The sequence below is a fragment of the Ixodes scapularis genome, unplaced genomic scaffold (genome assembly GCF_016920785.2).
Source record: "Ixodes scapularis isolate PalLabHiFi unplaced genomic scaffold, ASM1692078v2 PGA_scaffold11__112_contigs__length_91849675, whole genome shotgun sequence".
Lineage (NCBI taxonomy): Eukaryota > Metazoa > Arthropoda > Arachnida > Ixodida > Ixodidae > Ixodes > Ixodes scapularis.
Genome location: NW_024609837.1, coordinates 61,785,202 through 61,799,716, shown reverse-complemented (window position 1 = coordinate 61,799,716; position 14,515 = coordinate 61,785,202). Strand labels below are relative to the sequence as shown.

General features: G+C 49.3%; 1 protein-coding gene across 1 annotated transcript in view; it reads right to left on the bottom strand.

The window, feature by feature from the left end:
- The window catches only part of LOC120846793 (5'-nucleotidase-like), a 62,409-nt gene that overhangs the window by 24,726 nt on the left and 23,168 nt on the right, over positions 1 to 14,515 (bottom strand). Inside the window, exon 4 of the mRNA XM_040218670.1 lies at positions 56 to 244. Within this exon, the coding sequence (XP_040074604.1) occupies positions 56 to 244 (189 nt within the window). The remainder of the gene's footprint in view (positions 1 to 55; positions 245 to 14,515) is intronic.

The following is a 14,515-nucleotide window of genomic DNA, read 5'->3' as shown; positions in this document are numbered from 1 at the left end:
CAAATAGAGTATTTTAGAGTATTTTTTCAGTATACAAAAAACTGGTGAAGCTTACCGGTATAAAGAAATGTATTTGTGTGTCCTCCAATAATCACGTCCACATCTAACACATGTTTAATAATTTCCAGGTCTCTTGGATAGCCGCAGTGCGTAATGGCTACGATGATGTTCACTCCCTGTTTCTTGAGAGTGGCAGCTTCTAATTTAAAGCTTTCAATTTCGTCCTGGAACACTACATTCTCCCCTGTCGGTGGTAAACGCATGCATAATACAACAAAAATTAGTAAAGTATAACCGATCACATTTGTTGTGATCAGGTATGGTTAATGCAGTGCCAAAAGCATTTTATTAATATCCAACATTACTTTTGAAACATTGACCAATTATCAGGCCCGGTCATAAATGTTCCTACGATCTTTGTGGAATAAAGTTGAAGAAAATCTGGTTGCTGTAAGTCGGTCAGATAGAATAAGTTCAGCAGAAATATGAAATAGCTTTGCAATTCTCGTGATTTAAAAGCAACACGCGAGGTGAGACCCGGCATATCTGCACGACAAATATATCTGCCGAATGTAACGTTTTTAAGTTCACTCGTATGTTTTCGGACGCTCAACAACCATTAAACTTTTCTTGGTCATTCTGATAAGCCCAGAAAGCACAGAATCTGACAAGCCTGCATTTTGCGTGCGTTGTGATTTGCTGTGCTTGGTTGCTGGAGCTTTGGGCGGTTTCCCACGCGATGCACACACATCACTCTCGCGATCTCCTGGTTCATCCGAATCAATAAGACCAGCTTAAGTTTATTCGGAACTAGAGTCTGTCACGAGCATGTTTTAAGTAAGAGTTTTCCATGGGTTTTTTTTCTTGGCAGGGTGCGTGTACGGTTCTGAAATCATAGTGATCTTCGATAAGGATACCCTTGTAACTGAAGGAATTGCGAAAGGAGGAGGTTTATCGCACCCTTTACTCTGTCAATTGCCTTTTCTTTGAAGTCCCGGTGTCAAAGGACCGCTGCACCATCAGTTGGAACAATATCATCACGCGATATCGTGAGCCCACGTGAGGAGCAATGCTTCGTCTTTAATTAGCTGCCCGCGCCGGCCGTCGCCTGATGACTAAGTGTGCTAGATTAAGTATCACTCGGCGCCGAGAGGCGCCTACAGTCTATAGACCAGCTCAACTCACTCACGTCGCGCCACTGCGGCGCCGGTGTGGTGGTGCTGCCAGAGCCGTTTATACTGAGAGAGTTTGGTCAATGGGGCGGAGCTTGTTGCCCGCTAGACCCAGCAGATCTAGCGATAACAAAAAATGGCGTTACTTCTTTGTCTTCCTTATTCCCAAAAAATCGCAAGGAGTTCCTTTGAATCAGAGCCCCGAAATGGCGGACGGAAGTAGACATCTGCCGGTTGTCAGACGACGCTGCTGTGGTTGCCAGGCTGTCTCATTCTCCTTAAGAAAGCCCAACTCTCCCAGTATAAACGGCTCTGGGTGCTGCTGTCGGTAGTGCGCATGCGCAAACGCTTCACTCCTCCCAAATTTGGTTTCTGCGCTCGCGCAGTGCCCACATCTGGTGTCCGCAAAGCGGGCTTGTTTCTAAACACTGGCTTGGAGTATACTCTGTTTCACTTTAACTTCGACCGCACCCAACGCAACATGAGATGGAGTCAATCAAGGAGGGGTAAACGTGCATCGTCACTGCGCTGATCATCTGTGTACTTTTTATATAACCGACAAAACCAATCCCGCAGAATAGACGCGCAGTGCTCGTGATATTTCTTGGAGTGATTCATTTAACCCGTGATTGCAAAGTAAAAACAAAACGAGCGCCATGTTTAGGCACCTTTTGCACTGCTTCATGGCCTCCGTCGGATTGTAGCGTCGGCTGCGATGAGATTTAAATAAAATTATGCTCCACCAAGTATAACCCGCAGCTGACGGTCACCTGCGGACAAAGCATGCCGGAGTAAGCACATAACGCGCCTCCAACGGTTGCTCGCGGATTATGTACCCTGGACGAAGTATAAATCGCTGCCAACGGTAGTCCACGGACTAGATATATTGGATAAAACGTGACTTTCCACGGAGGGTCGCGTATCGACTAAGTAGTCTGGACTAAAATTGTGAATCGCCGCCGACATTCTCCTGTGGACAAAGTATTCTGGGCTAAGTACAAACCGCTAGCACCTGTAGCCTGCGAATTAGGTATGCTGCACTAAGTATAGAAAAAAATATGCACGTATGCTGCACCATAAGATAGGAGGTGACGAAGTGAAGCTAGTTGGGTATCACCATCTGAGCGGCTTGAGGGAAGCAGCTGTTTGTCTGGACTGCGCTACACTCATCGTTCCATAGATCGGCCACACTAAAAACAATACAACCTCAGGCAGGTAACATTTTCAATACCGGACACTGGGCCATCTAATTTTGTCACGAATTTGTACAAATCCCAAATGCGATCCGCTTAGCCTAACCTGTAGGCCTAACTCCGGGTAGGAGTACGGCACCGCGAGACCTAAGACTGTCAATGAGCACGGTACCACTAAGCTATAACGCCGGCCAAGTGGAAGTGATGGCTACCCATGGAAAAACCTTGAACGACTCAAGGTGATATTCATCGCAGGAAATACAGAGAGCACAAAAATTTCCAGAGACGCGACCGAGGTTGAATGCTGTGGAAGCGAGGGAAACGGACCACGGACATATAAAGGTAGCCCACCGGCGATAAGGGCGACACGAAAAAAGAACCCGAGCGCGGCTATCCATGATGACGTCAGTGAGGCCAGCAAGAGGTCGCGAACACTGAGTGAGAACTGCGAACACACGGCTATCACCGAAACCTTTCAAAATCCGACAGGCGTGACCATGAACGCCTCCGAAAATGGCCAGTATGAAGCCATTGACGGGGTCAAGGACACCGGTCACTCAGAAGGAGACTGGCAAGACTACAGAAGACGCAAGAAGAAGCCTGCCGAAGCAGCGACGGCAGCTCACTCTACCGCGTCACGGCATCTATTAACACCCAAGTCGATCTAGACAAAGGCCGCTACTTGATAATCTTCTGTTCCCAAGGGCGGTTTGCTCATCTTGCGGCCGCGGCCGCGGCTGTGGCCAAGAGGGATTTTCATGTCACGTGACCAGCTCCATGGGAACAGGAAGTACATAGCGTCCCTGCCTAATGGCTGAGAAATCCGTGTCGCTTCGAGTACAAAAGTTTAATTTCTCTCGCAGATACTGACCGCAGAGGCTTTAAACTGAAGTCGAATTAACCGCCCCTTTATACTTTACGAGTGGTAGGAAAAGTTACGGACAGGAAAGGTAAATATGTGTCAAATCAAAAGGAAAAATCAGGCGGGATAAAAGAGGTGAATTATAGATACCTACGCCAGCGTCGTTGAGACTCGCCTTTTGCTGTAGTCGAGAAGTGGGAGCTGGAGGCCTCACCAAACCTATCCCCATCCACTCATCGGTTCGTCAGGGCTGCATTATGTCGCCGGTGTTGTTCTCATTCTATCTTGAACCATTGGGCCGGCGCATCATCAACGACAGTGCCATCAGAGGATTCAACTGGGCGCCAAGTCTGCTAAAGGTACTTGCATACGCAGACGACTTAACTCTGTTGTGCTCCTCACGCAGTGAGGTGTAACCAGCGCTGAAGCACGTTTCGGACTTCTGCAGTGTGTCGGGTGCTCGACTGAACGAAAAGAAATCGACCGGTGCGGTGGTTGGGAGCCAGGGACGCTTGCCCCGAGAGCTTTCTGGGCATCTCATGGAGTTGCGCAGTGCCAAACTATTTAGGCATAAGTTTGGCCCCCGAGTGCCTCAGGACTGGGGACTCAGGTATCCATATGAAAAGTTTGCAGGCCAAAGCACGGGACTGGTATGGGAGATATTTGTCTTTCTTTAACCGTAGTAGGGTCTGCAATTTGGTATTTTTTCCTACCGTGTGGTACGCGGCACAAGCGATGCCTTGTAAGAATATTGATGTTCATAAAGTGAACCGGTTCTGCGCGGTGTACATATGGGACTCTAAGTTCAAGCGCATGCGGCGCAGCAATTCGTTCCTGTGCCGGGAGAAAGGTGGTCTCGGTCTAGTGAATGTTGAATTGAAGCTCCAAGTGCAGAGATTTATTTTGTTCGCAGTCAGCGCAACGAGCATTTGCGGAAAGCCATTCAAAAGCATGGCGGAAAATGCACAGCTCAGTGGATGCCGGTACCTAATGAATGGTCCGAGGGAGCTTGCACGCTCCAATTCTAGAAAGAAATTGAGCGAGCATTGAAAACCTTTCACGCGATGTTTTCGGACGAATACCTGGCAAAGGTGAAACATCGGAGATTGTACTGGGATGCCCTGGAGCTCCTAACCCCCGTGCCCATGTACCGCGTGTACCTTCGCGACACATCGTCCAGTGTTTTTAAAAGGCTTTCGTTCTACCCTGTTAAGACCGGCACAAAGGACTTTTTCTTTAAGTTTCATAAGGAGGTTTCACCCGTCAAAACCTGGCTGGACAAAAAGGGCTTCTTTGTGCCATGGTCAACGAATTGTGCGCTATGCCCCTACGAGGAAGACCTGAGACATGTTGCCTTTGAATGCACAAATGCTCAATTGTTCTGGGCCCAGCTAAGACAAACACTTCAGGTCCAGCTCTACCCAGAATGAGAAAGCTGTAAATTTTTGGAGTTTGGCAACGGCACAAACAGAAGCTGTCTCGAGACGCTAGCCCTCCTTGGTCTCCATGCTCTCTGGCGCTCAAGGACAGATCACCTCCTGGTGGCAGTAGGTGGGAAACCTGCTTGGCGCCGTTTTGTTATGGCTTTCAGTATGTTTCTTCAGTCCTCAGTGCGAGAGAGTGGGCAGGATATGACGACTGGAAGGCGTTCCAAAAGTGTTTGTCTTGGCCGAGTTTCTGAGACTTTTTATGGTGCCCACCGGAGTCGCTTCTGTATGTGGATCGATGTAACCGGTTCGTGGTCCCAATACTCTCCGAGGACAGATTGAATGTGAGGTGTGCTCTGCCTCTGCCACCTCACTTGTGGTTTTTAACATGTACATAGCATCACAAAGTTTTAAATAAAAATTTAAAAAAAAGTGGAGACGTAGGAGCGCCGGGACTTGTCGTCGCGGCGTAAAACTTCAGAGTTCAAATCACGCCAAAAACTTGTTTTATTTTTTTATATTTTGCGCGTGTGTCTTATTTTTAACTGTGATCATTTTTATAAATCGTCGAAGTCATCCATTTGCACTACTGCGCTTTACATGATTTTTACTATTTGTCCCACCTGTTGAATGGACACACCGGAAGAAAAAAAAAGTCAAGCCAAGTTAACGCGCTAATACAATCGTTTCATAATGTTTATTAAAAGAAAACCAAGATTACAGCATCGGAATGACTTTAACACAAACGGGACCAAAAAAAAAAACGTTTCTTCCCGCAGCAACTACATGCACTGTTATGTGTTTTCAAATATACAATGCTCTTGCTACGACCCTTTTCAATAAGAGGAGGCGTCTAATTTGTACTTATACACACTGTAGTTGCGTCAAATAAAAAAAAATCCACAAAATTACCACAAGAAAAAATACAATTTTTTTTTTTTCAGGCGATGTTTGAACTTGGAACTTTCACGCCGCGACGACAAGCACTGGAGCTCTGATCTCTCGACTGAAGCAGAAGGCTTAGGTCTGCAGCGCTGGCGCGGAGATATAAATATACTGCCACCACGTTTATCGCGCGTAATTTTTCCTTTATTTTGGCTAATATTTACGTTTCCTGGCCATAACTTTACCTGCCACTCCTAAAGTATAAAGGGGCGGTTAATTGGACTGTAGTTAAAAGCATCGGCAGTCAGGTTCTGCGAGCGAAATTAGACTTTTGTACTCGAAGCGGCACGGATTTCTCTGCCATTCGGCAGGGACGCTAGGTACTTCCTTGTACCCATGGAGCTAGTCACGTTACATAAAAATCTCTCTTGGACGCAGCCGCGGCCCCGGTCGCAAGATGAGCAAACCGCGTTAGGAGAGGCATGACATCTCCAGCATCCCGCCGAACACCGTCTCGCGCAACTTCTACGCGACGCTTATGACCAACCCGCATGATCTTGAGAATGGAGAAACCACAACATTTCGACTTAACAAGATGACCAACACCTTCTCAGTGATGGTCATGGCCGCGAGCATGCCCAGGCTATAGTGGCGGTCAAGCAACTTAAGGCACTGGACAGGACCGTCACTGCAGTAGCCCACGAAGCCCCACCAGACAACACGCGCAGGGACGTGGTGCACGAAGTGAACCCCAGGAGAAACCGGCCGAATTAATGGCAGCAATGGAGAGCAGGACAAGCGAGATCCTTTTCGCCAGGACTCTTGGTTGCAGGGCCTTGCTCTTGCCACCTTCGAGGGAAAAAGACTCCCATGAAGGTTTTCTACTACAACTGCATCTCCACAGCGACAGTATACAAACCGACCACCACGATCTGCCGTAGATGCCAAAGACTCGGCCATTAGGTGAGAGCCTGCACGAGGAAGCCTCGTTGTCTAGATTGCGTATGCATCGTACAAGAAGGCCATATGTGCGAAAGGAAGCATTGCGCCGGCTGCCACTCCTTGGGGAACCTGGCAACAAACCCGCGCTGCCCCGTCAAGATTTAGACCGATCAGATGCTGCAAGTGAAAAAGGCGGGAAACCGGTGCCAGCGCAGGAGATCCCGCTCGATCAATAGGCAATGAACGAACATCACATGAGAATCAACGAGTTCTCGCCACTAAGGGGTTTACAAATGAGGCGACCCATGGATCCAGAAGCAGGACTCCCGTCGGCGAGAAGCAACAAAGAAGCATGGCCCAACATGAAAAATTATGTTCGAGGGCCAGGACATCAAGCCGCAACCACGAATACGCGGACGAAATCAAGAAGCACCAGGACTACCACTCGAATGACGAATCTGAAATGAGTGAGTGGCTAAATGAGCTCAGAGCTTTAGGCAAGAAGCAGTGCGAAGACAGGAGCAACGCAATCAGAAGCCACATCAAGGCGTCAATGGACCAACGCAGGGTTAAGAAAGAGTGCGAAATCAGTGAGCGCCCACAGTCAAGGTCAAGTACCTCAAGGAGAGAGTCTCCCGCCAGAAATAATCCTTGCTAAGGATCTTCCCGCCAAAAAGTAACCGATGATTCAAAAGCTGGAGCCGTTGCAAATTTCAATACAGCAGATGCAAGGACATGCAGCTTCTCACGCCGCCGTTTGCCGCCCTGCAGCAAGCACTACTACTGAGCAACACCCGCCTAGCACAACATGCCCAGTAGACTACCGAAGAGCAGGAAGTTGTTGCAGAACCTCCAATGGAACGGTAACCGCCTCAACAAGCAGAAACACGAGCAACTACAGAAACTCAAGACCATGGAACTCGACGTCCTGATGCCGCAGGAGGCAAGATCGGACCTAGTAACTTAGTCCGGTTTTGTGCAGCACAGCGTCCCGGTGATAAAGCACGGAGACAAGTATACAAACCAACGAACCATTGAAGCCCAGGTGGTAATAATCGTACAAGGGAAGCTTCCCCACATCAAGATCGACATCACCAAATGTTGCACTCCAACCTAGGAGGTGGTTGCGATCAGAATCGTTATACCCACGTATGACAGACAAGCAAAGGTGTATGGCTTTACGTGAATCCTTTACATAAGAAACAAATGCCCGGACGACTAAATAATCTTCGGGGGAGACCTCAACATGCATCTTGAAGACTGGGCCTCTGCGAGGGAAGCCACACGCTGGTCAGAGCTCGTGGAAATTATGAAACTCGCGGAAGTCCTGATGATCAATGAAACAAACAAGCCCGCGAGATGCATCGAATTGAGAAATCAGTAAGATTCTATAATCGACGTTACGCCGGTAACTACAAAGGTAGCAGACAGCTTCGAGTGGAGTATCCTGGACGACGCTTGGGCACCGACCACATTCCGGCAGTTATCGAATAGAAGGCGGAATCGAAGCCACCAACCGGAAAAATCAATCCCACTTCATCACATGGGTCAATTTCAGAGGACACCTTAAGGAGCAATGCAAAACCTAGGCCCGAAAACATCTCGACCATGCTGTCCATAGCGACCACAATGGCGACGGACCCCAGGCAGATCTCCGAAGACTACCCTCCGCCGAACAAACATCTGTTTTTGGCTGTGGGAAAAGCACCCCCCAAGCGTTGACAAAATGCAGACAAATCAAGAAAAAATGACAAATTAACCAGCTCAACCGCATCACGAACGAAGCCAAAACCTAAGGGAGCGAAATAGGCTTCGAAAAGCTGATGGAATACTGCGAGTGCTTCGATAAAAACACCAACAGGAGGGCAGTGCGGAGAACCTTCAACTCCATTTTTGGCAACAAAAAGTGGGTGAGTCCGCTCCCGGTGCCTGCTCTTTTGTCGAACAAGCAGACAGAAGATATCCTGGACAAGATCTCCGAGACACCTTCTTCCCGCAACACAAAGACAAACACACGAAAGACATCTACGGACAAAATACCTCCATAGACGCTACTTTCAATCCCGAAGACCAGCTTTTCACCGAGCGGGAGCTGAAGGTGGCGATCAAGCAGTGCCAAACAAAAAGTGTGCCGGGCGAAGACAGAGGAATTGTTCCCATGCTACGAAATACACCGGACGCCAGTGAAGAGCAACATTAAAATGGTTCAATCAGATCTGGGAGTCGGGACAAATGCGATACGAATAGCGGATGGCTATTGTCACACCCATTCCCAAGCTCTGCAAATCAGCCACCGAACCTAAGAAGTTTAGACCCATTTCACTCACGGCCATCAGGGGGAAACTCATGGAAAAAATGGTGTTGGCAAGAATCTAACATAACGCAAACGCCAAGAATGTCATTTACCCAACGCAGACAGGCTTCAAAAGCAGCCTGGGCACTCACGACAGCCCGCTTAGGATCCACGTAGACCTGGTTGACAAGAAGTAAACAAAGAAGCAATTGAAGACCCTCGTGTCGATCGACATCAAGAAGGCGCTCGACTGCATACCGCACGAAACATCCGTCCGCAAGATAGAGGAGCACAGCCGGACGGGGAGAAAACTTAACTTCATCAAGACCTTTCTCAGAGGACGGAAGTACTAAATCGAGGCAGGCTACAAACATGACACCAAGGAGGGCCAGGAACGAGGAAACAATATCGGTACTCCTCAAGCTGCATTTCTATTATTACGATCTATAGATATGTTAGTCGGTACATCGTTGGACTGAGGCGCCGAACAAAGAGGGACGAAGAGGTAGACCTAGGCGGTGAATACCCCAATCGTTTTTCGGGGGAATTAGCGGATACCCTTGTTACTAAGCTTCAGCGGATTAGAAAGTAAAAATTAAAACCTCGTCGTGTACACGAACTCGCAGGCTGCGATCGAGGATCTGAAGAAACACAAGCCCATCGGAAGCCCGATCGTGAGCTCCATATAAGACATGGCGATGAGGCTCTACAACGAAAACAGAGCTATAGTCAACCTATGATGGGCACCGCGACACAAAGACATCCCTGGAAACTCAAAGGTACACGAAGCCGCACAGCAGGAGATGACAATCGTCACATCACTGTCCCCGCTGCGAAGGCTGTCGGCGCCCACGACATACTACAGAAAACGGACAACTCTTAAGACTCCGCAGAAAAGAACCATAGGGCTGCCAAAGAACGCAAAAACGCACTGCTGTTAGCCGCAAAAGAAGTAACCGGGGACGAAAACCCAATTTTCGATAAGATATTCAGCAGGAGGCAAACAGTGCAACTCCGCCGGATACGCACCGGCGGAGCGATAACATTGAGGTTTGAGTACACATTGGAATTAGAACAACCCAAAAGTGTCAACCCGTACGCCGTGCCACCAGACCCATGCTGCCAGTGATGTAGGACGAAGAATCGGTGCTCAGACTGCAACGTTCTTTTCTGGGAGTGCCGGGCTCTAAAAGCACAGAGAGAAGAGGCCTGAGCCGTGCTTCGAGATATCAAAAACCAGAAAGCCTCAAAGAAGGGACACACCCGCCCGGCGACACCAACCCAGGACAAACATCCTCAAGTTCCACTTGGCCTACGTTGCTGAAGGGGGCCTAGGAGGATCCCCATATGAGGACCCCACACACTTCATCTTCGCATCACATCAGCACGCAAGAATGAAGATGCCAAGCCAGGGTCCTCCTTATCGTAAGGAGACGCACTCTTGAAGTTTGAATCTTTGCAATTTTTGTCAATAGACGTTCCTTCAACCTCAACCTCAACTAAGTAGGACTCAGCGCCGACTGTGGACTGTAGACTTGCTAACTAAGTATAACTCGGCTCTAGTAGTGGCACATAGGCCCCTACTGAAGCCGAGTTACACATAGTTTGCACGTCTAGCATAGTTTGCCTATATATGGGCAACCTATGCTGGACGAACAATCTACGAAGTGTCAAGCAATGCCTCAGTAAACTGTCGACATAAAGTCCTACTTTTAGTTTCTTGCGCTCTTGGACTAACGCTACTTGTGGCTTCGAGCAAAGATGTTGAACAGTGGATCTCATAGTCTGGGGCTCTATTCCTGCTGAATTTATTGGTGAATTTCTCTGGTTTTGACTGCGTTTCTAGTTATAATCGTATTTGAATTATTATGACTAAGTAGCCTTCTGTATGCATTGGATTTTTAAACATAGCCTACTAACGGGATATGCATTCCTTATGCTGCCTTAGTTTGTGTACCACTCATTCGTGAATCTCGAGCGTTGCACTTTTCGATGAAGTTTAGCCCATAAACACGATCTTTGATAGAACATTTAAGTGTAATTCTATAAAGAACGAATCGGTTTCTCTATCTCTCGTGCTTGCTTGCCAATATTAGGAATTGTTTCAAGGCACGTTTATAGCGAACAGGAAACAATGATTTAAAAGTAGGTTAACTGCTGTGGCAATGATTTAAGTTTTGTAATAGAGGACTATGCTCCTGCCCATTTAGACTGCATCATATGACTATGTTTTACTGCTTTGGAGGAAGGGTGTTTATATCGATATATAAGCCTCCTGTGACTTCTTTCGGAAAGTCAGAGACACAATGCATAGTTACCACGAATCTCGCAGTTACAGTGCTGTAATAATGAATTGACGCCCTTGCCGTTTTCGTCAACACACTACTGCCATGATTCATAAGCCGATTTTCGTTAAAGTCTGCAACGTTTTATTGTCAAGAAAAATCGAGATCGAAAAGCATTACGTTCGTAACAAACCATATGAAAGGCTCGAATAAAATGTGTATGACAGGATTTAAATATATCACTTTGGTATCATGAGACAGGATCTTTACCGACTAGATTATCTAAGGACAACGTTTACTTCTGCACGTTAAGTCCAGCACCTTCGCGCGGGCGCGGTCGCGCGATCTTGAAAACGTGGGAAAATAAGGACGGTTACTCCCACTTCTGTGATACTGTCACGGGTGGTGACCAGAATAACAATAAATAAACAGGAAGAACTAAACGTTTAATGTGGCGAACTTGTGTCAAAACAAAAAGAGAATAGAAAATAATAACAAAGCGTCGCGAGCGTCGAGGTCGGCGAGACAGCAGAGTCGAGCGCTGGGGCGAAACCGACTCGACAAGGTCGCGGGCGGCCTCTTATCTAGAGTGAGCCACTATCTCGAAGATTTGGGGGAGAAGGTTCGAGCGTAGCGCGCTCGGGGCGAGAATGAACAAGCCCTTTCTAGAACAACAAAAGCAGGGATAAACGATAGTTATGTCCGCAGCAAGAATAAACGAGAACTTTCTACAAGTCTGTGACCCTGTGCGCGGCATTATCCCCCCCTTTTAAATAAGTGCATCGTCCCGATGCAGCACAAAACGAAAAAACAACAAACAAAAACAAATCCAAAACAAAAAGGCAGCAGAATCGCGAGCCGCAGTTCACCGTTCACAGTTCACCCGTCGACGAGAGTGGAAAGTTCTATCGTTCGTAATACGGCTTCAGCCGGACGACGCGCACCACCTCGGGTCGCGGCTGACGTCTTGCAGATGGGCGCGTTCCGTCGGGAAGGACTTCGTAGTTAAGATCGCCGAGGCGTCGGATGATCCTGTAGGGTCCGAAGTAGCGTTTCAGAAGTTTCTCGCTGAGACCGCGGCGCCGTATTGGTGTCCAAACCCATACCCGGTCTCCGGGTTGAAAGTGGACGTCCCGGCGACGAAGGTTATACCGGCGTGCGTCGACTCGCTGTAGGTCTTGAATCTTGACTCTTGCCAGTTGACGAGCTTCCTCCGCGCGCTTGGAGATCAGTTGAGCGTCGTCGTTGACATCACCGGTTGGCACGTGAGGCAGTATGGCATCGAGCGTCGTGGTAACCGTCCGGCCGTGTACCAGTTGGAACGGTGTCATTCCCGTGTTTTCTTGAACCGCTGTGTTGTACGCAAACGTGACGTACGGCAGCACCTCGTCCCATGTCTTGTGCTCTACGTCGACGTACATGGAAATCATGTCGGCGATGGTTTTGTTGAGTCTCTCCGTCAGCCCGTTGGTCTGCGGGTGGCACGCCGTGGTGCGACGATGGCTGGTGTGGCTGAGACGAAGGACTTCTTGCGTCAGCTGGGCCATGAAGGATGACCCGTGATCTGTAATCAGTACTTGAGGTGCGCCATGTCGAAGAAGAATGGACTCGACGAAAAATTTGGCGACTTCCACGGCTGTTCCCGATGGCTGGGCTTTCGTCTCGGCGTATCGTGTAAGATAATCGGTCGCGACGATAATCCACCGATTTCCTTGCGTCGATGTTGGGAACGGCCCAAGCAAATCCATTCCGACTTGCTGGAAAGGCCTAGTCGGGGCAGGTATCGGCTGCAGGAGTCCTGCTGGCTTCGTCGGAGGCCTCTTACGTCGTTGGCACTCATGGCACGACCTTGTGTACAGATGGACTGTTTTCGGGAGTCTCGGCCAGTACTACTTGTCACGAATCCGGGCGAGCGTCCGGCTGTAGCCAAGGTGTCCAGCCGTCGGGTCGTCGTGGCATGCTTGAAAGATTTCTTCTCGCAGGCTGGCCGGAACAACCAGCAGCCAAGCAGGGTTGCTCGTTCCGAAGTTCTTCTTGAAGAGCACACCTCGCCGCAGAACGAAGCTTGACAAGTCTCGGGCCAAGACTCGCGGAACTGAACTTCCTTGGCCTTCGAGGTGTTCGATCTCGGCGCGAAGTTCCGGGTCGACTCGTTGAAGTGCTCCCATGTCGGCATCTGTCACTGCACCGAGAAAACGGGCGTCGTCGTCGTCGTCAGTGCTTTCGGGAGGAGATTCGACTGGGGCCCTAGACAAACAGTCGGCGTCGTTATGCTTGCGGTCAGACTTTGCACAATGGCCACGTCGAATTCTTCCAGTCGCAGACTCCAGCGAGCGAGGCGTCCTGACGGGTCCTTGAGGTTGGCGAGCCAACAGAGAGCGTGGTGGTCCGTGACAATGCGAAACGGGATCCCGTACAGGTACGGGCGGAACTTGGTTAACGCCCAGATGACAGCGAGACATTCCTTGTCGGTCGTCGAGTAATTTTTCTCTGCCTTGGACAGTGCCCGGCTTGCGTAAGCGATCACCCTCTCTGCTCCGTCTTGTCTTTGGACGAGTACCGCGCCGAGTCCGGCGTTGCTGGCGTCCGTGTGAACTTCCGTTTCCGCTGATGGATCGAAGTGTCCGAGGATAGGGGGCGACTGGAGTCTTTCCCTCAGTTCGTTGAACGCTTGTTCTTGCTCCTCCCCCCACTCGAAGTTCACGTCGTCCTTGGTCAGGTGCGTGAGTGGTGCAGAAATCTTGGCAAAATCGCGAACAAAACGCCTGTAGTAAGCGCACAGTCCAAGAAATTTTCTTACGGCTTTCTTGTCTGATGGCTTGGGAAATTCTGCAACAGCAGATGTCTTGGAAGGATCAGGGCTTACACCCTGAGCACTCACGACATGGCCCAGGAATTTGAGCTCGCCGTAAGCGAACCGACATTTTGACGGCTTTAGTGTCAGTCCAGCATTCTGGATAGCCTGTAGCACGGCTTCCAAACGTCTCAGGTGCTCGTCGAAGTCGCTTGCGAATACCACGGCGTCGTCGAGATAGACGAGGCAGCTTTGCCATTTCAAGCCGGAAAGAACGGTGTCCATTACGCGCTGGAACGTCGCCGGTGCTGTGCACAGTCCGAACGGCATCACTTTAAATTCGTACAGACCGTCCGGCGTGACGAAGGCAGTCTTCTCACGATCCCGTTCGTCGACCTCGATCTGCCAGTACCCACTCTTCAGGTCCATCGACGAAAAGTATCGGGCATGGCGCAGCCGGTCCAGAGTGTCGTCGATGCGTGGCAGCGGGTAGACGTCCTTTTTCGTTACGGCGTTTAGTCGGCGATAGTCCTCGCAGAACCGAAGAGTCCCGTCTTTCTTTTTCACCAGGACTACCGGTGAAGCCCACGGGCTGCTTGAGGGCTGGACAATGTCGTCATCGAGCATTTCTTGGACCTGCTTCTGGATGACTTCTCTCTCTT